This window comes from Talpa occidentalis, unplaced genomic scaffold (assembly GCF_014898055.3).
Source record: "Talpa occidentalis isolate TD23 unplaced genomic scaffold, MPIMG_talOcc4v2.1, whole genome shotgun sequence".
Lineage (NCBI taxonomy): Eukaryota > Metazoa > Chordata > Mammalia > Eulipotyphla > Talpidae > Talpa > Talpa occidentalis.
In genome coordinates, this window is record NW_026555331.1 from 77,316,878 (window position 1) to 77,342,857 (window position 25,980).

General features: G+C 39.0%; 1 protein-coding gene across 8 annotated transcripts in view; it reads right to left on the reverse strand.

Annotated features, from left to right (window-relative positions):
* Positions 1 to 25,980, reverse strand: part of SUGCT (succinyl-CoA:glutarate-CoA transferase) — a 793,244-nt gene that overhangs the window by 208,880 nt on the left and 558,384 nt on the right. The window contains exon 13 of one of the 8 annotated variants that reach the window (XM_054692304.1): positions 8,474 to 8,581. The exons of 6 other annotated variants lie outside the window; for them this stretch is intronic. In XM_054692304.1, the coding sequence (XP_054548279.1) occupies positions 8,504 to 8,581 (78 nt within the window). In that variant the 3' untranslated portion in view covers positions 8,474 to 8,503. Of the gene's footprint in view, positions 1 to 8,473; positions 8,582 to 13,137; positions 13,160 to 25,980 lie in introns of those variants that run through there. One more of the 8 variants, XM_054692306.1, reaches the window with a different exon arrangement.

Genomic DNA, 25,980 nt, shown 5'->3' on the forward strand with positions numbered 1-25,980 from the left:
TAAGCAAAGTGGCAAGATTAACACAAAGTACCAGATTAACCAAAATTCTTCAATATACACATGAAGGATGAGTTTTGACTGCTGCAGACACTCCCACAAAGGGATTCAATCATAGTTCCCCCTGCCATTTCCATCACAATCACATTTTGGAATACGAGTGAGATTTATGTTAATGGTAAACACTTAAATCTGCTTTTTTTCAAATAAAATACTTAAAATTCCACTTGACTAGCAATATGCAATCATCTGTGTTTCACAACATACCTCACCACCAAGGTACCACGGTTACAAACCTGCCACCAAAAATCACTGCAAGATAATCAAAGATGATGGCTAGTAACCTTACCTTTTAAAGGCAACTGACCCTCACCTTGGAAGCAAATTACTGCTCACTAGAGGTAAGGCACAGAAACAGATATCCATACATGCTTTTCTGTGGTATATAATCTGTTCCCAAGTAGGTATGATAAAATTCATGATATATATGCATTTACCACATTACATTTTCTGAAAAGTTCAATCAATTATTACCACAAATAATAATGTTATCAAGTACTTCTGAATTCCCCATAAAAATAAGAAATGATAGCAAGTCAAAAATTTTCCTTCCACATTAGGTGATTACGTAAATTTGTACACCTACAAAACCTTTCCTTTTAAAGAATCTTCCAACAGCCAACTTATATCCCCAAAGGAGTACAATCTTTCTGTTAGTATGGTAATAAATTAGTTAGTATGGGATATTATCACTGTTCAAAGCCTAAGAAACCACACAGGTAAATACATTAGAATACTTTAGTCCTCAATGAGAAGCCGGACATGAAGAGGTCAATTTTGACATTCCTAAAAGAAGAGTCATCACATTGATGTGGGGATAGCCAGTTCTCTAGGGCTAGTGAACTGTGGGCTCTGGTGGCTTACTAAGGTCTATGCTAAAGAAGTAATGACAAATTTACCAGAAGACATTTCTACTCATGGGATCATCCCCCACCCTGCACAAGGGTCTGTTGCTCTACAAAAATGATTCCAGCGCTGGGTGCCCCCATTCACTATTAAACACTTCTACCTTTCAGAGATTCAAATTTCTATGCCTCAGACACACTTCTCCTTAATACCAAATACTGAGTTCAGATGTTTTAGTAGAGGAGCTAGGTGTGACAAGACCACAAAATTTCTGGGCCTTCAGTCCACTAGGTGGTTAGTCACACTTCTTCACCAAGTCCCAGTGAAACTCTGAGTCATTGAGAATATATGATTTTTCCTGTCCTTGATGAATAGAAAGAGGAAGCTAGGCTTAGAAGCTGAAAATCTCCATTACAACTTCCCTTTCTGTGAGTTTTCCCTGAAGTGAAACAAAATTATGAGTTTGCCAAACAAATGGAAAATGTGCAATTCATCAGTCATCTACACATATTAAACATATCTCCCCTGTCGTGTTGCTCACCAAATAAAATTGGTACTAACTTATTCCAAACTTTTCTAGATCTTATCACCCTAGGAGCACATACCAACAAAAGTCACCACTCCTTTCTTTAGTATTTTCTAATTTTGTGAAATCCTTGACAGGATAGGGGGAAGCTAGGAGTCCCTTGCTTTTTTATGAATATTTTGGGGTCATACATGTATCCAAAAGGAATATTTAAAATATTTTAAGACCAAAATAGTGAGGCTCTGATTAATTAGAATGGATTCATCTTATGTGATTTTTTTTTGCTATGGCAAAATACATGTAACCAAAAATTTAGCTTTTTAGCCATTTTATTAATTGCACAATTCAGGAGCATGAAGTACAACCATACATATGTATGTATAATATCAATTTTGGGCCTCCCCGGTGGCGCAGTGGTTGGCGCTGGGTTGCGAAGCTGCCCGCAGCCTCTGCAGCGCCAGTTCAATCCCCGGCGGCTCTCCGGCCACTGGAAGAGAGTCCCACATGGCACACAGACCTCTCCCGCCACCCGCTGCTCCCCTCAGCAATGCACTTCGGTCCCTCTGCCTGCTCTGCTCCCTGCTCTGCTCTGGTGAATTCTCTCACCCTCCCGCACTTCTCTCTGTACCCAGTGCTTATATAAATAAATATATATATATATCTTTAAAAAATACATATATATATATCAATTTCTAGTACTATTTCATCATTTAGAAACTCTATAGCCATTAATAAATGTTTATCATTTATTATATCAACCCTTGATAACTTCTATTTTATTTTATATCGCCATGAATTAGTCTATTTTATGTACTTCATGTAAAGACTAAACTGGCTCTAATGTCTGATATTCTTTGATTCTCCTACTCATCAAAGTGAATCAAATTTCTCTTTCCTTCAGTATCATTTACCTTAGTGACTTATTTATAATGACTAGAAGGAGGTAAAATTAGCCCTGTGTGACTTCAAGACTGAACAAGACAAGACAAGAGAAGACAAAGACAGCACAGCTTCCACCTGACTTCCTTTCTCTCAGTCTTGGAACCCAGCCACCATATTCTGAGGAATTCAAGTAGCCACACGAAAAACTCAAGTGTAGGTTTCCTGGCCCCAGCCCCAGTTGAAATCCCAGCCAATAGCCAGGATCAACCACCAGACATGTGAGCAAGTCTTTAGGTAATTCCAGGCCCCAGCTTTGAAACCATCCCAGCTGACACAATGAAACAGAGACAAGCTGATTTCATCAAGTCCTCCCAAAATTTCTGATTAATGACCAAAGTAAATGTTGTCACTAAATTTTGAGGAACTTTGTTACAGAGAAATATAAACTGGAATATAAACCAATCAGGATAAATGCTGCTCAATACATCACAAAGATATACATCAGCTGAATATGAGCCTTCTATGTATTCATAAAACAGGTCAAGCAAATAAATCAGAGATCCACTCCAGGGAATCCAGGGAATCTAGGAAACAGGATGCCTTTGGAATGTTGAATTAAATAAGCTCATAGTAACTAGACAAAGTTAAGTCAGAAAGAAATCTGCAGTCTTGGATCAACTAGTGATACCTGAGTATCTGTACAATAGCAAGTAATATTCATATTTTGGGAAAAATTAGAAAATATTTAATTAGATATTACATATGTAAATAATATTGATGAATATATGTAAGGGCAATTATGAGAGAAAACGTGCCAGATTCACTGACACAACCAAAGTATATTTCTCCTCAGTAAGAATGCAAAATCCAGATTTTGTCTGTTTTAATAGCCCCTTCACTTCATAAATGTTGGTGACACAGAACAGGTTAATAAGTACTCATGATGGTTGAGGAAGAGACAATAATGTAGACATATACTGCCCTGGCAACAATAAGACTAAAAAAAACAAAAGAAATAATGTTTCAAAATATTATCTTAATTTAAAGCATCAATAAAATGTGTTTACAAAGCAGATTTCTTGTTATTTTGTGTTAATTCATCCTGATTGGCAGTGTGTGCTTTCTCTGGTTTTCTTTCATTCTAGAAAGTTACTATCATTTGTTGTACATTGTCTTTTCTCCATTATGTGCTTCTGTATCTCCTATTAGAAATATATTTCAATGTCTCAATTGGCACTGACTTATATTTACCACCTATTTCATTCTACACATTTTGTGTAATTTATTCATTTATATTTACCATTTCATGAACTACTGCTTCAACCACACCCAACCTATTATGCACTCTCATTATTAGGTGTTTTCCCCAATTTTTAACCTACGTGAAAAACATTTACAAGACATTTAATGGACTCAGCCACATTCATCTATGCTAGTTTCAATTTTTTTTATTCATAATCTTCTATTACTATTTATTTTGATTATTAGTTCCTTTTTAATCTTTTCTAAGATTTTTATAAGTCTTGAATTTCCTCATATTTTTAAATTTGGGCTTGTGCCATTTGCAATGACTTGAATGGAATGTGAGGTAATTATGCTATGTGAAATAAGTCAGAAAGAGAAAGATAAATGCTGTCTGATTTTATTCATGTGGGATATAAAGAAATGAAGCAAGCAAACAAAACAATATAGACTCTGACAAACAATCCCTCAAATGCTGACAATAAAATGGTCATCACCAGGAGGAGAATCCATAGTGGTGGTGGGTGGGGGGGAATAGAGGGCTGTTATTTGCATAGTGGTGGGTCATAACTTTGGTGGTTGGAATGGTGTGGTAGATGCATTTATCAGAGTGCTAAGCTACATATCTGAAACTTGTATAATATTGTAAAACAATTTTTAAAAATAGGGGTGTGCATTCCTCCTGCCAAGGAAATTTTTTTTATGTGTGTTGCTTCTGTGTTTTCATTTCTTCCTAAACTCCCCTTTACATAGTGGGCAGTTTCACAGTTGTCTCAGCCTGATCTGGGAGTCCACAGCTCAGAACTAGGTGTTATATTAGAGTCTGGGACCCTGTCCTGTGGAAAACCACGGTCCCAATCCCCATGATGGTAAAAAAGAGGCATTACTGGAAAATTCAGTGGAATGTTAAAGTAGGTCTGCTTCCTCGCTTGGCTAGGTCATTTCTAACACAGCCCCTGACAGCACCTGGGGCATGTGACTCACCATGGTGGGTACATAGAGTCCCTCCTGGAGCTGGGACAATGGGACCTGTCCCAGCTTTTCTAGTCTCAGCACCCTGCTTACTTCAGTTCTGGCTTGCAATGTGGATTTTCGCTCTGTTTTTACTCATCAGAGATTTTTATTTTAATTTTTGCTGCTTTTAGCGAAACTCTCACGTATTTTTTTTTTCAGTTTTCTGTGTTCTGAATGAACAGGGAGTCTCTCTCCACTTTGCACCCTACGTCTATACTTTCTGCCATCTTAACTACATAGAAAAACACTAGAAAAAAATACGCTTTTCCTCAATTTGGCATGAAAATCCTCGTAATTTTCATAGTTAGAAACTTCATATTTATCTTGACAGAGAAAGTTAAGTCTGCCATTGCATAAAATGACATTTTTGCTGTAATAGAGCCCTGAAAATAATACTATGAAACAAGCGATATTAGGTTATGCAGTAGGTTGAATGAATAGTTGATTTAGTGCTTGCACTACCAAAAGAACACAACTGTTAAGTATATGTATTTGGAGTCTGGCAAGAGGGCTTGCCTCCTCCATACACTCACAACTACAACTGAGGCTGCCAGAGGGGGAACAGGGAGGGGAAGATGAACTAGGGGACAGAACACAATGGACTATCACAGAGTACTGTGGGTGCTGAATGATGGGTTTGGTGTGGTAACAACACCTGGAGGGGGAAAGCCTATACCTCTAAAGCATATATCATGTCATAAATCAATATTGCAGGATTCAATAAATAAAACCACAAAATCAGAAATCAGTACAGACATATTTGATTTCTGAAAAAAAAAAAAATGAACAACACTAAATGACAACCACAACACACACTAGGAACTTTGGCAGCAAGGGGTAGGATAAACTTTAATTGAACGGTGTTTCAGTGATGCCAGGCATTACAACCCACAAGAGGAAAGTTGCTCTGAAGAACCTCCCATAGTTACTCACTCAGAGGTACAAGCCAACACTGGGAACTCTTGACACCTGGCACTGCACTGGATAAGGGGGCATGTAGAGTTGGCACCCAGAACAGAGAGCAGGGGTGGAGAGAGGATTACTGGCTTGAGCCTAAGGCTCTCAAATGGAATAGTCGGAACCAGACCCCACAAACGTCAACACAGGTTAACTCACCTGTGTCTTCTCATAGATGAGGCTTTCCTGGAAGCTGAGGCTGGGATAGTAAATATTTGTGTATATTTATACACAAACAGAACATACATAGAAAATCATGTTAATTCCTCATCTGGGAAATGAACCATTTGCAGATATCCACAACTCTATTTAGGAACTTTTTAATCATTTGAATTACTGAATTTTGCTTCAGTGTCCATAGTATAAATAAGCTCCTAGTTAAGCAAGAACTGGTCCTTCAGCTTCTCTGATTGTCAAAGAGAAGTTCTGATAGCTTGATTTTTCCACCAAGCACCTGTTAAAAGGTATCATTTTCCCCACTAAAGGGGGAGGCTACTTGACATTTGCAATGACAGCAGATATTTTCATGTAAACAGCTGTCTATATATCAGCTTATTATGAGAAAAATTTAATATGTTCATGATCCCTAAGCTGGGTTAACCCATTTCAGTGTAGGTAGATCCTTCTGCAGAGGGATTCATTTCTGCATATGGGATGTATCATTTATAAAAAAATATCTAAAAAGGAAGAGGTGTTCTTTCAATTCTTAATATTGGGTTAAATGGATTTAAAAAGAAAAGCAGTACAAACATATTTGATTTCTGACTCACAGGCAAAGTTACTGAGTACCTTCAACAGATGATACAAAGAATGTATAAGACATAACAAACTTGCTCCTCTAAGTCAATTTTATAAGATTTATAATAACCTTGATTTATGATATATGATGAAACCTTTCTAAATCAGTGTCTTTCTGTTTCTACAGTGGGGTGTGTGTGTGTGTGTGTGTGTGTGTGTGCAGATGAGATTATAAGAGATTTCCTCCCTCTTCTGTCATGGTTTTGAAAAGGTTCCCTTAGGGATATATATTTTTTAATGATTGGGAGAAAACTCTCTTTATAATGTAGTCTATTAATCAGACTTAGAAATAAGCATATTACTACAGGTAAATTTAGTAGCATTTGGAAATACTATTTTCCTTAAACTTCAAGTAAGCTTGTAAAATAGTCATTATTGTTTAATATTTCTACATGGGAGATTCTAAATATCTCTTTTTTGAAAATTCAGACAAAAATAGATCATATTTTTAAAAATTGGTGTAACTGACTGACATATAGTTGTCAACACTGGTTAAATATCTTTTGAGTGAATGTTATTACACAATCTGTAAGGAACCAGCTCTATAACATATTTTTCTCCTTGCTTAGGCATAGAAGGACAAGAAAGGAAATGGTGGGATGGCTCTATTCTTTTTCCTGTCTATCTAGTTTATCATCATTCTGAGGAAGGTTGACCAGGAAATGAAAGTTAAGTACATAAGGACAGTTGCCTGAATAGCAACAACATGGCAATCACAAACCATTTAAGAGGAGAGTCAGGAAGAATTTCAGATGAGACAGTTTGGCATTCACTAGCCATAAGTTTTATGACAGGCTCAGTATAAAAAGGCATAATTCTCATCTTCCAGAAAGACAAGAAAAGGAGAATACCAAGGATTCACTGATGGACATTTTTCAAAAAATGTCATTAAAATGGCCAACAGGTACATGAAAAATTACTCAACATCCCTAAATATTAGAGATATGCCAATCAAAAATATAATGAGTTATCATCTCATGCCTTCCCAGGCTTTTGAGATGGAATTGGTCTTATCACTCAGAAGAAATGAGCAATTACAGGAAGGATTAGATATTAGAAATTATTGTATTACCTCCTTATTATAAAAAGAAAAAGTCTAAAATTCTATGGTTTCAACCCTACCATAGTTATCCACATAGTCCAAACACAGTGTTTCAGATCACAAAAGGGCTCTTTTTCAACTTGCAGGACAACCACTGATTGAATTTTTCAATGAGTAAAAACAACCTTTGAATGTTGAATGTGTAAAACCAAATCTCTGCAATTGGTGTCAGGGACAATAAATGTCACATGGTAATCTTAATTCTTGTCCAGTGTGCATATTGTGTTCAAAAATCCATAACCAGACATAGAAAGTCAAAGTTAGGAAGAAAAGGTGTTATTAAGCATAAATCAGATTTATATGTTGAGAGTTAAGTGTTTTCTTATTGCATAGAAATAATGCTGGAAGAAGCCCAGAATCATCCAAAATTGTCCAATCCATCTATTTTACAATGGGGTGCTTGTGATAAGAAATACTCTGTCCTGTTTTTAAACCAGTTGTTATTTTCTATCATTCTAGAATGCGGGGTAATGGACACAGGAAGCAATGAGTGAAATAAAACATTGTTGGACTTTGGAGTCAGAAAAATTTAGGTGTGAATATCAAAGTTAAACCACTTTCTTGATGATCTGGGTCACACTATAGAACTACTCTGAGCCACAATGTTGTAGTCTATAAAACAGAAATATTAGTAACTATGTTACAGAATTTTCATGTGAGCCAAACTAGATGCTTTCTTTCTCCTATATACTCTCTCTCTCTCTCTCTCTCTCTCTCTCTCTCTCTCTCTCTCTCTCTCACACACACACACACACACACACCCCATGAGACCAGTTAATGCCCATTAGTTCAGAATCTTGTGTGTACTCTATAATAAACCTTTGTAAATATTTGTTATAAATTTATATTCTTTACTAAACTGAGCATGTTTTAGGGACAGAACATGTATCTTACTATCTTTCAGTCATGAGAATTCAGAAAGTTCTTGGCATAGAGTAAGTACTCAGAAAAAAAGTTCTTTTTTTGTCTTTGTTTTTCTAACATTTACTGTGTTCACGTCACAGGATTTCGCTTCTCCATTTAGGATGAGAAATGAGAACAAGAGGAAGATAGCACCTAAGTTCCAATATGACAATTGTCTACATGCAAAATCTTTTTACCAGAAATGAGTAGTCTGTTATTTCTAATTTTTGCTTATCCTTGGTGGTTGTTCGCTCCTAAAAAAAAAACAAAACAAAACAGTATCTTGTGTCATTGGTGAAGGAAACTCTATGGGGACTACACCTGAGGGGGGAAGCAAATATTGTTTAAAAGTGAACAATTATGGGCCTCCAGGGTGGTGCAGTGGTTGAGTGCTGGGCTGTGAAGCTGCCTCTGCAGCACGGGTTCGATCCCCGGCCACTGGCAAGGGTCCCACATGACGTGCAGACCTTTCCTGCCACGCCCACTGCTCCCCTCAGCAGTGCACTTCGTCAGTCTGCCTGTTCTGCTCCCCGCTCTGGCTCTGGTGAATTATCTCACCCTCCCGCACTTCTGACTGTACCCAGTGCTTGTATAAATAAATAAATAAATAAATAAATAAATAAATAGATCTTTAAAAAAATTCAAAAAATAAAAATGAACAATTATGTAAAAAATAAGTAAAAAAAGAAAAAATACCCCCAAAAAAATGTATCTTGGTCTTCTGATATTGAATCAAACAGTTGTGGGTCAATAACAGGTACTTTATAGCATGAACTGAACAAGCAGCAAATATAGAGGAAAAATATCTACTTTCCTACTTCTGAGAGCCAGCAAAGAATAGGACAAGGGGCTTTCTCACTCCATGTGACTTGATATCTAGCTGGGATTAGAGCACTCCAGTTGGGGTGGAGGAAAGGACACCCAAGGGGCAAAGGGGCACAGCAAATGAAGTGAGGAAACTTTTGACAGAGACAGTGGCTTCCTCACAGCACAGGAGAAGGTAGAGAGGTTTGAAGCACAAGTGATCTGGCTAAAGAGGAGAAAGGGGTATTCTGTGCCTAAATGTAAATCAAGCAGTAGCTTCATTTTGTGAAGCTCTTCTTTTGGGTTGACAGATTTTTTTACAGGACCCTCTTTTGATATTCCACATATAATATCAATTTTATACATACACAAAATATATAATACAAATTCAATTACTATTTCACGACACTTGACCTGACAGATGAGCTGATCTTTATCACTGATTACTAAATCTGTAAATTTTCTCGCCCATTCTCAAATAAAATTACTAAGTTCTCAACTCAGCGAATAACAGCCTATGTGATCTTGGACAACATACTCTGCCTCTCAAGTTCATTTCAATGACCACCTCATTCTATCATACTCTCATCTCTAGTTCCAGTCCCATAAAATTGCTGGAGGTTAACAAATATCATTTTCATATCTATAGCAAGAAAGTCCCTCTGCCTCTTATCTCACAAGTCCAGAGTATAACTTCAAAGCTGTCTTCAAAGGTCTTCCTCTGTGAAACTCTACCTGATCGCTACAATGGTCAGGTAGAGAGACTTGGTTTATTACTTACTCGTTATTAAGAGATTCTCTTATCAAATAATTGACTCAATTGTTTAGATCTTACAAATTCTGAAATGTGGCACACACTTTTTTTTTTTTTCTGTCTAGGTGACTATATAGCTCACTTGTTTAAGCTACATAAATTATGCTTATTGTCAGTTTTTGTATGTGGCTGGCTTATGCAGAGGTTAAAAAGTCTAGTTCTCGTCTTATGAAGATGACAGCTTATCAGACGATGAGTAAACAGATGAGTACATGCAAAAATATAATATGATGAGACAAGTTCTATGCTAGAGAGAAGGAAAAGATGCTAAAAAAAAAAAAGTGAAATGGAAGAAGCATATCCTAAGCAGATGGACCAGGAAGGAACGAGGAAGTTGTTCCTGAACAGTGTCTTCAAGGTGAGGACACCTGTGGCAGAGAGGGCAGTGAGCTGGCAATCAGTGAAAAGTGGATGGAGAGGCACACGCTTGGCCTAGATGCTATTCAAGGGGAACTCAATACAGACATCAAGACAGAGCTGATCACTCACGGTGGAGAAAGATGAGGGCTTTGGGTTTTGTTCTGAAAAACTGAAAGCAGGTGATACCATCCCAACCATACCTGAATATTGATGGAGACAATGGGAATTGGAGAGACCTCTTAAAATAATGCAGTTATGACATGGATGAGAAATAATAGTCAAAATAAGTCTATGGTAGCGAAGGTGAAGAAGAGAAGATAGATTCAAACAAACTACTTAGACATTCTTTCTGCAAAATTTAATGATAGGTTGACTATGGGGGTTAGGAGAGATACAGACCAAGGGTGACCTCGTGGTATCTTACTTGAGTGGCTGTTAGTGTTGAGATAAATGAGGAAAGGTAGATAGAGAATTCAGGGTGGTGAGAGAAGGAAGAGATTGTGAATTTTAGTTTGGGACATATTGGAGACTCTTTGAGAAATCCAGGGAAGCAATCCCAGATGACAGATGTATGTGTCTAGCATATAATAGAGCTAACTGGACGAGAATATTGGAAAATTGTCTTACATGTAGTAGCTGAGTTCTTTTTAGAAGGATATAGAAGATGAGTAGATCTCTTAAATTACAAATATGATGGGAATTTATTTATTGTTTAAATATTTATTTATGTATGCATCCAAGAACTGGGGTATAGGCCAGAAGTGTGGGGGTTGGTGAGAGAGTGGGGAACAGAACAGGCAGATTGACTGAAATACACTGCTAAGGGGAGCAGCAGGTAAGACAGGAAATGTCTGTTACGTCATGTGGGTCAGCTTCCTGGCCTGGGATCAAACTCATGTTGCAGTGGCTGCCGATAGATAGCTTCATAGTGCTGAGACTTAACCCCTTGCACCACCAAATAAATAAGAATTTATTAAGAGATATTCAGAAAAGAAAATTCTAAATTTTTTCTTGGCACAGAATTCCAAGTTCCACCTTTTACCCTCAAAGTCCCACCACAAATTCTCTTGTGCAACATCCACCAAGTTTTTGAAGTTAACATTCCTGGACCCCAGCCCAAGTTAACTGAATCATACCTATAAGAGGTGGCAACTGGCACCTGGCAATCGTGATGGGTAGCAAGTTTTGTTTAAGCAGAGAATATTTCAAAGTTTTTACTTCTATTCATTTATAGAAGTAATTTAGAACCTGAAAGGATATAATCACTTTACCCTGGACACAAGTTTCTTTTAGCTTGTAGTCGGTAGTGAAGGAGTAAAGCTCATTATCAGATGAAATCTCTACATTCAAGAAGACAGGAATTTTTGTGTGAGCTTCAAATCAAGCCAGAGAGCCTAATATAGATATCTCACTGGACAAAAACACCAATTTAAGGGGAAATTAAGTAGCATACTCTGATGTTTCTAGACAAGTACAGTGTGGCTATTCTGTGCCTATGGTGATTGAGAGAAGATACTTGTCAAATCATTGGGTTATTGCTAAACATCCAACCTAGCTGAGGTGAGTACCTTGCACTCAAAAGAACCCATTTAATCAACAAATCATTCAGGGTTAATTTGAATATACAATCTTTCAGAATAGCAAATGTTGATAACAGAAGAATCCAAAAGTCAGTAAGCTGCTATTTTCAAATGGACACAAGCCACATGTTTCAATTTGAGGATGCAAAGACCATACTCTGCTTCCTCATGCATTTAAAGAACTGTCCTGCCACCAAGACCTGGCAAAGAAGTTTCATGTCATGGGTCTTGAATCTTCTTTTGCTTCTTTGCCTACATATCTTTCAATTTTCACCAAAAGTAGGAGCTGGATAACGTGCCTCTTCTTACTGGAATTCTGAAATACCTCTATTTTCTTTCTTTTTTAGAAAATATTTTATTTATGCATACAAGAACTGGGGTGTAGGCCAGAAGTGTGTGTGTGGGGGTGGGAAGAGGATTCACCAGACAGAATGGGGAGCAGAACAGGCGGATGGACTGAAATACACTGCTGAGGGGAGCAGCAGGCGAGACAGGAGAGTTCTGCTGTGCCATGTGATTATCTCCTTGGCCAGGGATCGAATTCATGTTGCAGTGGCTGCTGACAGCTTGATAGCACTGAGATTTAACCCCTGCATCACCAGGGAGGCCTTATTTTATTTATTTATAAGACAAATGCATATAAAAATTAAATAAAGCTGGATAAAAAGAACATATCACTTCCTTTAAGTCCCAATACTAAAACCCTAGTTATTTTGAGTAAATATGCTCATAAATATTTCCAGTGAAAGATAATGGGAAAGACTGGGCCTCCCTGGTGGCGCAGTGGTTGAGCACTGGGTTGCGAAGCTGCCCGCAGCCTCTGCAGTGCTGGTTCGATCCCTGTCTGCTCCCCAGCCACCGGAGGAGGGTCCCACATGGCGTGCAGACCTCTCCTGCCGCCCGCTGCTCCCCTCAGCAGTGTACTTCGGACCTTCTGCCTGCTCTGCTCCCCGCTCTGACTCTGGTGAATTCTCTCACCCTCCCGTGCTTCTGACTATGCCCAGTGCTTGTATGAATAAATAAATATATAAATCTTTAAAATAAATAAATAAATAAAGTAAAGCTGTATTTCCCGTTTAAAAATATTAAAAAAAAATAAAATAATATAAAGAAAGATAGTGGGAAAGAGACTACTTATTGAGTATTTTCTGTGTCCCAAATTTTGCTAAAGAAGTAGAGGCTCAGGAAAGATAAACAACTTGGTACAGGACACATAAGATGTGGCAGCAGGATTTAGGCTCATGACTGGCCCTTTCCACACAAGCTTCTTGTTACTGTTAAAAAGAAAAATAAAGTGTTTACTTAGCACATTTCATTTTGAAATACAGAAATCTGAATATACAGTTAACATGACTTACAGATTAAGCTCAGTTCTTTGCTGTATACTAGAAAAAGCACATATGCCCAGAGGGAGCTGAAAATAGTCATATCCCTCAAATTTCATGAGAGTCTCTCAGGAGGCAGGAAAATGATGTAGAGTTCAAGGCACTTCCCAAAGGGAGCAAGAGATGCTAGAAGGTGTACAGGAACATTTAGGAAAAGTATCCTTTTGACCACTAGGTGGTTGAATAGTATAGTAGTTAAATGCAGGGAGTGTCAGTGCAGGGTCTAGAGATCACTGCACTATAGAATTCTGTGGTTTTTGGACAAGTTGCTTAACCTCTTTCATTAATTAAAAGAAAACACAAATGTGAAATTTCAACTGAATAAAACATATGAAGTGCTGAGCATATTGCTTGATGCTGAGCATCTGCCTAAAAAATGTGGGTTTTTATATTATCACTTATAGTATTAATTGTTCACAGAAAAAAACAAATTGTTTACCAGCTCTCCACAGGCACCCCCTGACTGTTTCCCAGCAAGAGTTGAAGTTAGCTTCCGGATTGAACTTGCTAATCACCCTGGGCTGTCACTGGGAGAAAAACACATCTTACTAGATTTATGTCACAGTTTCTTCTGCAAAAAAAACCCTTCATTTAGAAAAAAAAAATAGCATAATGTGTTGCTTGGGATAGAAAAGTTGATGTTCTGGGAGACAAGGTTAAGAAGGCAGCAAACCAAGACTAAAATGCAAAGGGATTTTGAGGTGAGGGATAGCAAATTAGGAAAGGGGGGAGAGGAAGTGAGGAAGAGGGGAAAGAAGGAGAGGAGGGAAGAAGAGGAAGTGAAAACAGGGGGACGGAGGGAGAAGGCAGAAAGAGAGAATGAGGAGGAGGAAGAGAAAGCAGTGACAGGCGAGAGCGCAGGAGAGGAGCTGTCAGAGAGTGAGAGGGCCTGGACCTGGTGTGGCAGAGGAATGCAGTCAATAAGAACTTCCTAATGGCAAAGCACCATAAGAGGGTTTTTTTTTTTTTTTTTTTAAGAAATAGGATGCCTAATACTCTATTTAAATGCTCTCCTGATATAAACTCTCCCTATTGCCAGCAGGTTTCATTATGTTCATTATGGAACAGTTCCTTATGGGGGTGAACTGAGGATGGGGGAGTGGTACAAGTTAAGAAAAAAGGACTGAGTTTCCCTCAAGGTCAGTATGGAGCACAGAGGAAAAGCCAGCTGTGGGAGGGAAGATACAATGAGGTTAAGAGTTTACCAGGACAACTGCCCATGAGAATAGGTTCGAGAATGTGCAGTCTCTGGGGGATGGCATTGGAACCTTCCAGGAGATATGAAATGGGGGTTGAGACAATTTTATTTGAATCTCAAAGGACAGGGTGACCTTAAGGACGAGGGTGATCTCAGCTAACATCTGAGTTACATTAGTATTTTGAGATTGGGGGTGGGAGAGGAGATAAGAATGCACTATGATAAGTGGGATTGCAGAAAGCAGCAATTTTCAAAGCGTGTTTGTTTTTTACAGAGAAACTTCATATGAAACATTACTTGGAAGTCCAGTGTGAAAACAGATAAAAACAATTTCTGCTCAGCTTGGTATGTGTGCACGTGAGCGTAGGGTGTATGTGAGAGGGAGACGAGGGGGATGAGAAGGAAAAGAGAATCCTCTCTTTTGCTTCCTCCCTCTACTCCCAATTTTCCTCATCCCTTGAGCAATTTTGCCTGTGATGAGGGTCTAAGAATCACAGTTTTAAAACCACATATATAGGTACATGTGGCTGTTTTACAAAGAGGGAACATATTAGTTAAGCACACAAGATCTCATACCAGATTGCCTGAACTCAGTGTGTGAGTCTATACAAATGAACTTAACACTCTTGTTCTTCATCTCTATAGAGGGTAATAAGATTAAAAGTCTTCACAGGATTATCGTGATGATAAAATGCCAAATTATAAGTATTGTAAAAATTGCTAGCATAGAGTAAATAACAAATGTTAAATATTATGCTACTTAACTATACTCTTATTTCATTAAATTTTAATTTTTTTTACATTGCTGCTCATTTTTGTACAGTATTGTATTTCTCTCCTCAGGTGCGGTCCCTGTAAATATCCCACCACCACATCACCTGTGAATGATCACCATGGTCCCTTGTGATCTTCCTACACCTGTTTTGATCCCCTTCCCTCCTCCTCCCCTGCTTTAAGCCTCAGATCCATAGTTGCCGAAAAGTTTTGTCTATTTTTTTTTTTTTGGCCCTTTGTTCTGTTTCCCTATATTCCTCCTATAAGTGATATCATCCAATATTTTTCTTTTTTTCTTCGGACTTATTTCACTGAGCATAATCCCTTCCAGCTCCATCTACGTTGCTGCAAATGGCATGAGTTTTTTTTTTTTTTTTTTTCTGATTGCTGAATAGTATTCCATTGTGTATATATACCACATCTTCTTAATCCAGTCATCTGCTTTTGGGAAAATACTTCTTTTGCAAGGAATAATATGCAGGTAATAGACTATTAAACAATATCTAATAGGGCAAGACCCAAAAGAGGTCTTGGTAGAGAGAGAAAAGAGGATGGTCTACAGCAGCAAGCAGTGACCAGGAGACATTCCGGGGATGTGGGAGGGAGCTCTGGAGCAGCTTCAGATTGAGACAACAGTTAGGGAGGCACCAAGATTAATAAGCACAGACACCACTCCATGTCAGAGGATGTCCCACTTAAGCAATGTAGAACCAAACTAATTGCTTAACTGAAGTCTATTTGATTGTATTTTGCACCAAGGACCTTAAATAAAGAAACAAAAACATCAAGCTATCACCAACCACTGCAGCACAAGTCCGATCCCTGGCCAGCCAGGGGGCTTCCCACATGGTTCAGCAGACCTCTCCAGCCTCGCCCGCAGGTCCCCCCAGCAGTGTATTTCAGTACAAATGCCTGTTCTGCTCCCTACTCTGTCTCTGGTGAATCCTCTTACCCCCCACATTTCTGGCTTATACCCCAGTTCTTGTACATATAAATAAATGAATCTTAAAAAAAAGCAAAAATATCAAAAACAAATGTCCAGAGGAACATAGTATCTTGAGGCAGAAGGTAGCCCAAAAAAGTTAATAAGAAAAATATATTCACATCTATACTGCTCCAACCTTATTCTAAAGTGATAATCTAAAAGATACAAGACTTTATCATCTGCCATCCCCCAAATGATTACATACTAGGATATGTGTGCATGTTCCCAAAACTTGAAAGACATATTATCTATGTGAATAATCTTCTAACAAAGTCCAAAAGCTGAAATAGTGCATATTTCCTACGAAAAAAAAAATCTTGGAATTATATTGCTTTTAATAAAATTTATTAACTTAATCATTTTCTATAAAATCAGATGTTAAATTTAGAAGGAGTATAAAAATGATTTGTAGAGGCTCATAAAACAATAAACTGTATTATGTAGAAAGCAGAAAAATGAGGGAGGAATTTAGCTCCCTCCTATTTACAGTAGCCATGAGAAACACAGGACAGAGCCCAGTTCTACCCAACTTACCTCGTTTCAAAGCAGTCTAGGCAATTTAGTTCTGTGAGATATGTATTTGGGAACAAAGTTGGGGATCTGGTGGTGGGCTGAAATAGAGTAGCATTGCTGGAGCATTTTTGGAAAGAAAAGAAGGCATTTTTCAAGACTTAAGAAAATAGTCACAGTAAGACCCTGGAATCCCTGGGATGGGGAGATGGGCAAATGGAGAAAGAACGTTAAAAGCTCAGAAGATAATGAAGTGTAGCCTTCCCTGTGGAACAAGGAGTGGTTCCATATGCCTTTATTGGCAGGGCGATTTCTAGAAAATCCTGTTATCAAGCATCAGAGAGTTTGGAAAGAGATCAAATGAATTGCCCAAGGTCACACACTGTGTCGGGGCAGACCCAGTGTTAGAACTCATAGCACTGAAGTTTCCAATCTATTATTGCTTGGCTCCCTAAACCACAAATGCTTGTCAAGGAAAAAGTCTCCTCAGAGCTGAGGCAATACAGCTGGAGAATATTAAGTCAAAGCTTAAAACAGACAGGATTTCACTGGATCACAGATCCAGAACCAGTTTTGATGGATACTTAGGGAAAGATGAAGGGCAGCAGGTGGGGGGCTTGCTGGATAAACAGAATAGTTTAATTAAGTGATCAGATCTTCCTACCCCAACAGACCACCACCCTTCAAACCACACACACACATACACACACACACACACACACACGCACCTCTATTAAACACTTGCTGACAAAGCTGAAAATACTTGTTGAAGAGTCACTGTTTTAAAATAAATCCTGGTAGGTATGTGTGTATGCATGTATGTGTTTCCCTTAAGCCAGGAATAGAAAATCCTATTAGATTAGTAATTAGTTCTGAGAAGATTAAAAATAAGATAAAGAAGATGAAAAATAAGTTCCGAGAAGATAAAAAATAAGATAAATCTAATGACATTTTAAAAAATTCCTTCCATTGCTTCCCTGGTGGCGCAAGGGGTTAAGACACAGCCTATGAAGCAATCTGCAGCCACTGCAGCATGAATTCAATCCCCGGCCATGGCCACGGAGCTACTCACATGGTGCTGCAGACCTCTCCTGACTTGCCCGCTGCTCCCCTCAGCAACGTATTTCAGTCAATCCGCCTGTTCTGTTCCTCACTCTGTCTCTGGTGAATCCTCTCACTCCCCACATCTCTGGCCTATACCCCAGTTCTTGTATGTATAAATAAATAAATCTTTAAAATAAAATAAAAATTACCTTCCATATTATGGATGATTTCATTGTATACTTGCCCTTTAATCCTTGGGTTTGTAAACTTTCTTGGCCACTCACTCCATTGAGAACTTGATTAAAGCTATGGTCCTCTATCGGGAATTGCTTATGGATCCATGCACACAAATGTTTATTAAAATCCCAGAAGTTCAAAAATTTCATAATTCAAAGGACCCCCCCACCCATATGAGATGCCCTGTTAGAGACATTGCAATGCTCAGAGGAAGGTGTGACTGGCTTTGATTGGCTTACTGACTTGTACGTGAAACAGCTGCCTATGATCATAAGGTACACTTGTTAAAAATACAGATATGTCAGTATCTTTTGAACCCTATTTAATCTGAATTTGGGAGACTATAGGAGATGTCATAGGAACCAGTATTATAACAAATGTCCCAGATGATTCTGGTACATAGTCAGGTTTGGAAGACACTGCTTTGGGCAATTGCTTAATGATGTTATTAAGTACTTAGAAATTGCATATGATAAAGGTGAAAGAAGTTGGGGGAGGGATAAAAGAACAGTGATTTTATTTTCCAATCTTGATTTGAGACTGTTGTAGAGCAACCCCGATACAAAACGGGGTGCCTGACTGTGGGTCCTCACCCGTACGCTTAAAAGGACTTATCAATGCTCTACTGCAGGCACACGCGAAAGGTTAATAAAAGGTTTATTTACAAGGAAAGGGGAAATGAGGAAATGTACAGCTCAGGGAGAAAAGTGGGAGACAAAGTTTTAAATGAGTCCGACCTGATCCGCTGATCTGGAATCCCAAATGGCGCTCTGAGATCTGGCTGCAAGCCAGGAGCCGTGAAGCCAGGAGGCGAGCGACAGCGAGCCACCCCAAGACCCACGTGTTTGGTTTTTATACCCAACCTGGCTGCTTAACTCCACCCTCAGGTCCCAGCCACCTTCCCTTTGGTGGTGATGGGATTTGTCTTTCCCAATGTCTTGATGGCTTTAGTCTGGACTGGGAGTGGAGTCCACAAAGCCTGTATGGGATTAGCTCAGGACAGCATTTCTCCCTAACAAGACCAATGGTCCAACAATAGCCAATATATTTGAAATTTGGCCCATCCTAAGAAATGTGGGACATATGGTCATCATGATATAAGATGAAAAATGTCTGAGAAATCACTGCTTTAAAGATAAGATGACCAGATGGTCTACATTAAGACAGAAAGTTCTATCATTTGATTTCACATCCTGCATCTCCAATTTTCTCTTGCCTATTACTTTCTCTTCATGCTATCAAAACACCCTTCTTCCTTTTATTACCAGTTTTCTCCAGTTGTTCCACACATTAGGAAACCTCACTCTGATTCCTCTGATCAATCTCAGAGATGATACAGAGACTGAGATCAAACCCCCTCACTGTCCTTCGCTTTATAGACAAAAAACCCAGATATCAAACCACATCCCTTCTTAGGTGGCCACAATCACTCACTCTTCCCTTGAGATTCTCTTCTCAAACTACAAGCCAGGGAGGAAAATGTGGCTCAGCAGCCCCAGCTGATTCTAAGAGTTCACACGTTTTTATCTCTGACCATTACAACAAGAAGAAGAAAGACAAGAAAAAACAAAATAACAAACACGGAAAAGCTCTCTAGTTCACAGTGTTCTGATTGTTGTAATCTCTGGGCTCTATCTGGTCACTTCCTTAGGCAGCTTCAATTCTTTCCTTAAATCCTCAACTTGCCACAATAATATATGCATAATTATGAAAAGATGTGTAGCATGTATGTCATACATAAATAAATATTATAAAAATATATTCAAAGATAGAATGAATAAAAACACTTGATAAATTATTTGTGCTTAATCTATAACTGTTTCATTGATTCCTGCATTAGTAGAAAAAGGACATAAATTACTGGCATTTAATCTAGCACAGTTTTACTTGCTGTGCAGAAGTAGAGAAAGGAAACAGGCTGAAAAATATAAAACAACACTCCTCAAACTGCAAATAGTTGCTGAATTAAATGGAGAAGTTAAAAGACTGGTAAAAGTTCAACAACAACAAAAAAGTCCACTTCAAAAACAGAAGTTTTCCCAGTGTTTTGCACCCTTGTTCTGTCTTGCTCAGTAGTTAACAGTGAGTAACTACTCACTGTAAATTAATGCTAACAATTTGTGTTTGAAATGATTATTTTTATCATTATCATTACATTCATTCATTGTTATATTAAGTGTTGTCATAATCAGTGTTATCTCATTTAATTTTTTCAGAAACTTTATAAAGAAGGTATTAGCTTCCCACATTTAACAGAGATAGAAAACAAGAGAAATGAAGTAACTTGAGGAAATTCACACAAATAAAATGAACTTGAACCAGCGTTATGCCAGAAAACATATACCAACCACCCCTTCTTAGGGAAGGGGAGAGTTCTAATTTGTAATTCTTGCTAATTCCCATAGTGTAAATGCTCCCAGTATTTCAGGCTAACCAGGTGATAACACTGAATATCGAGTTGGGAAAAGACATGCACAATTAAGCCTTGCCAACTAAGGCCCCAGTTCCCACACACATTGACTTGAATCTCAGCCAGCCTTATTTGAAAGGGGGATATTAATCCATTCCAGCATTCTGGCAGTCAGATGAATATGAAAATTGACACTGGTCATATCTCTATCCTGGCCAGATCAAACTATTTGTTAAAATGAACTTTTTTTCATTCATTGAAAGGGTAAATATAGAGGAAAACTACCAATTATCCTGTTGTTAACTATATATATAAAGTCAAAAGTGAAAGCTCTGTGGACAATTTTGAATGTTGAATTGGAAGCAATTTACCTAAGAAATATCATATAAAGCCTGATAACTATTCATGGAAAATATCAGCACTCTTTCGACACAGGGCCTTGCTTAAGATTTTTGTTCAAAACGAAAGATTATAATCCAATTAAGAAAAGTCATACTGGGCCTCCCTGGTGGTGCAGGCAGTTGAGTGCAGTGCTGTGAAGCTGTCCACAGCCTCTGCAGCATGGGTTTGATCCCGGCCAGCTGGGGAGCTACACACATGGTGCGGCGGACATCTCCTGTTTTGCCCTCTGCTCCCCTCAGCAGCATATTTCAGTCAATCTGCCTGTTCTGTACCCCACTCTGACTGTGGGTGAATCCTCTCACCCTCTAGCACATCTGGCCAGTTCTTGTATGCATGAATAAATAAATTAAAAAAAAAAGTCATACTGCCCAGTCCTCAACTATAACACACAGGGAGCTGTTTTCTTCCTTTCTTTCATCTGTACACACTACATTTTGATCTTCATGTATATGTGACTTTCATGATTTTGATCTTCATGTATCTGTTGATGTTTGTCTTGTGGCCCAGTATGTGATCGATTCTGGAGAATGATCCATGCGCACTTGAGAAAAATGTGTACTCAGATTTTTTTGGGTGCTGTGTCCATAGATGTCTGTTAAGTCCATGAGTTCTATGTCTTTATTTAGGGCTCTAGTGTCTTTGTTTATTTTTTGTCACGTTGATCTGTCCATTAGTGAGAATGGGGTGTTGAAGTCTCCCACTATACATGTATTTTCTTTAATGTCTGTTTTCAGAGCTGATAATAATTGTCTAATATATTTTGGTGCCCCTTCATTTGGTGAGTATATGTTGATGAGTGTTATATCATCCCCATGTATTGTCCCCTTGATCATAATGTAGTGTCCATCTATGTTTCTTTTTACAATTTTTAATTTGAAGTCTATTTCATCTGATATAAGTAAAGCTATTCCTGCCTTCATTTTTGGTCCATTTGCTTGTAGGATTGTTTTCCAATCTTTTACATACAGTATATGTTTATCTTTTGTGGTTAAATGTGTTTCCTGGAGACAGCAGAAGGTTGGATTTTGTTTTTAATTCAGCCTGCTATTCTGTGTCTTTTTATTGATGAGTTTAATCCATTTACATTTAGAGTTAATATTGATATGTTGGCATCTGTATTTGCCTTTTTTTGTCTTTTTTGTGATTTTATTCCTTGCTTTATTCTGTTTTTCTTGTTCATTCCTTTGTTGGTTTTGGCTTTAGGACTCCTTGTAGACTTTTTTTTGGAGTTGGGGTTTAGTTGTAATGAATTTCTGGAGTTTCTGTTTGTCTGAGAAGGTCCATATTATTTCTTCGTAGAGGAAGGAGAGCTATGCAGGGTAAAGTACTCTTGGTTGGCATTTGCTGTGTTGAAGTTTGCTGAATATGTTACTCCATTCTCTTCTAGCCCGCAATGTTTGGAGAAGTCTGAAGTTAACCTGATTGGTTTTCCCTTATAAGTTATCTGTTTCTTCCCCCTTGCCAGTTTTATTATTTTTTTCCTTGTCTTGGACTCTTGAAAGCTTTACTATTATGTATCTTGCTGTAGTTTTCTTTTCATTGTGGTAATTGGGAGTTCTTCTCACTTCCTGTATGTCTATATTCATCTCCTTTTTCATGCTTGGGAAATTTTCTTCAATTATCTCCTTGAATAATTTCTCAGTTCCTTTGTCTCTCTCCTCACCTTCTGGAATGCCTATAACTCTTACATTTCCCCTCTTCATAGAGTCTGATAATTGTTTAAGAGTATCCTCATACTTCTTCATTTGCACTTCCCTCTCCTTTACTCTTTTGGCTCTTTTTATTTCTGTAACTTTGATAGTAATGATCCATTCTTCCATTTCATCGATTCTGTTTTCATTGCTTTTCCCAGAGTTCTTTATCTCCTCTAATAATCTTTTAATCCCCTGTTTTTCTTTTCTTTCCTTTCTTAAGGTCTCAATTCCATTCTTCAGTGCAGTGATTATTGGTCTCAAATCATTTTTTTCCTTTTCATTTTCTTTCTGTTTTTTAATCATGATCATCATTAATTATCTATCTGATAGGCCAAGAAGAGCTTTGGTGACTGTATTTCTTTTTGTGGTGTGTCCTTCTCCTGCAGGCTTGCTTGGTTATTTATATTTTTTCTTCTCCCTGTTGTTTGCTTTCTGATTAGTTCTATGCATTGGGACATTGTGCCACTAGTGTTGGCGGGCATCTCTTTGGAGTGCTCCTTTAGGGGTGTCAGAAACTGTTTACCAGACTGAGACCAGCACTGGTAGGCTAAAACTCCACCAGGTTTGATGCTGTGTTGCTGGGCACTGTCCCTTAGAGTTCCCTCCCTCTGTATTTACTCAGTTCCAACAGGAGATCAGCTAGTTGGTGATTTTGTTCTGGTCACAAGGTGGTGCCAAAGACCTGTACTTGCTGACCCTTGATTTTTCCCGTGGTTCTCTGAGAAATGGAGGGGGGTTGCAGAGGGGAGCACCTCAACACAGGTGCTCTTATTCAAGCTGGGTGCTGTATCTGCCTCGTGTTCACCCAGTGCTGTGCCTGCAGCTGTATGGATCCCACACCCTGAATTCTGCACTCTAGGTCTCAGTTCCAGGGCTATCAGTTCCAAAATGCTGGCTGTCACCCTGTGCAATGCCTGCTTCTATGGTGTGTCCCACACCCTGGATCCTGCGCCTGGCTCGAGTTCCAAAATGGTGTCCTGCTCCATGCCTTATTTCCCTTCTTACCCCCATTTGCATGGCCCATCTTGTCTCAGAGCCTGAGGGGGTTTTTGGGATCCCTGGTTTCCAACTGTCAGGATGTTGGTGATTTTGTTCTGGTCACTAGGTGGCACCAGAGATCTTTCCTAGTGTCCTTCCAAAACAGTTTTTTTCTCCTTTGGTTGGGGGAACAGAGTGGGGGTGGCGTGGAACACCTCAACAGCATGGTGTGCTGTGTTTGCCCTGTGCCCCACCATCGTGGGGATTCCATGCCCCAAATTTCATGCCCCAGGTCTCAGTTCCAAAACCCTCAGATACAGGACATGGGCTGTACCCCATTGCAGTGTCCACAGAAATGGTGTCTTTTGCACCCTGCTCCCATGTCCGGGTGCCTGGTTTCTGATTACTCAGTTGTTGCAGAAATAAATTCTAGCCTCTTACCCAGGCAAGGAAAGAACAAGCGGTACTTCAGGAATGGTGAGGTCAGGAGAAGCTTTATTACTCATGCATGAGGTCCCAGACCTGGGTAGCCCCTTAAGGTCTGATCACCCATCTAGAGAAAAAGAGTTTATTTTAAACATAACCATTTTCATCGATAATATTGGTTAGTTAGCATACAAATTCTGGACACAGGAAAAGGGGAAGGATGCAGATCTTTGAGACTGGCCTGGGAGAAAAACCAGCCTAGCAGGCTGCCAGGCTTTGTTTAGATATGCTTATTACATTTCCATGTCTATGGCTCTTTAACGGGGAAAGATTTCCTTTTCTTAGCAGTTCCCTTTTTCTTAACAGTTCCCTTTCATTTCCATAACAATTTCCTTCCCTTAACAGTTCCCTTTTCCTTAACAATTCCCTTTCAAGTGAGAGACATTCACCTCAGTGATGGCTCCCGAACATCTCCCCACAAACCTAGGTCACAGGTGTGGGGACCTGGGCAGCCATGAGCCGTGTATGCTTTTCTAGCGTGCTCACTTTCCCACACAAGCTTACCGGCTGGCCTTGGGCTATTTGTAGGTCTCTGTGAGGAGTCCTTGTTTTCCTTTAATGGCGCCTGGAGCCTTTTGCTCACCTCCATGACGATTCCTGCAAGGTTCTCCACAGTTCCCTGTAAATAGTTCCTTTCTACTCAGTGTCCCACTTGATCTGTAGCTTGTTCTTGTTGGTTGTATTTTTTTTTTTCTTTCCTTTCTGTTGGTCGGAGAGTGCGGACTTTGTGGGTGAAGGAGGGTAGCAGGGTTCTCAGCTTTCCTCTCTTCTCATCCTCTTTTTTTTTTTTAAGATTTATTTATACAAGAACTGGGGTACAAGTCAGAGTCAGAGTCAGAGGTGTGGGAGGGCGAGAGAATTCACCAGAGCCAGAACAGGGAGCAGAACAGGCAGACAGACCAAAGACACTGCTGAGGGGAGCAGCGGGTGAGGCAGGAGAGATCTGCTGTGCCATGTGTGTTTCTCCCTGGCAGGCGGGGAATCGAACCAGTGCTGCAGAGGCTGCAGACAGCTTCACAGCACAGCGCTCAACCACTGTGCCACCTGGGAGGCCCCTCTTCTCATCCTCTTTTATGGCAACTTTCCTCTTAGGGCAGTTTGCCAGAGTTGCCACATTTATCTCCCGTGTCCCAGTTCTCACAGGGACCTGCCACTATTCCTCCTGTTGTAGAGCAACCCCGAGGACATCATTTCCCCCTAACACTCCCTATTAACTTTTTATGGGAGGACTTACTCGCAGCTTTTCCCCATAGCCTTATTGATCCCACAAGTTATGTTTTTTAGAGGAATATTTTTATTTGATTTCTGTTGTTATGTCAAAATTAATATTTTCTATTTGCATATAAATGAACTATTTGCATATAAATTATATTTGTATATAAATAATCTGTTCAATAAATGCTTCCATTTCAAATATGAAAATGGATCATCAGTGGATTAAAAGTTAAGAATAGTGGGCCTCCCTGGTGGTGCCAGGGGTGAAGTACTGCACTATGAAGGTATCAGCAGCCTCTGCAGCACAAGGTTGATCCCCGGCCGGCCAGGGAGCAATCCACATGGCGCAGCAGACCTCTCCTGACTCGCCCACTGTTCCCCTCAGCAGCAGTGCACTTAGGTCAATCTGCCTGTTCTGTTCCCCACTCTGTCTCTGGTGAATCTTCTCACCCCCCCACACCTCTGGCCTGTATCCAGCTTTTGTGTGCACAAATAAATAAATCTTTAAAAAAAATAAAGAAGTTAGGAATAGTTATAACATTTTTCATACCATACTACAAGGCAAATGAATATTATGGCCTTTTTCAAAACTCATACTTTACATTGCAACATTTTTTCATTTTTTGCTTAATATTTTTTTTCCTTAATATTTAAAATAAAAATTATACTGTACTACAGTGGTAGGTTACGTGTGTTTTGACGTTGGGTGTGGTATATTAACAAACATTTGAAAAGGTGTGATCTTATACCTCTAAATGATCTACAGTGTTGTAAACC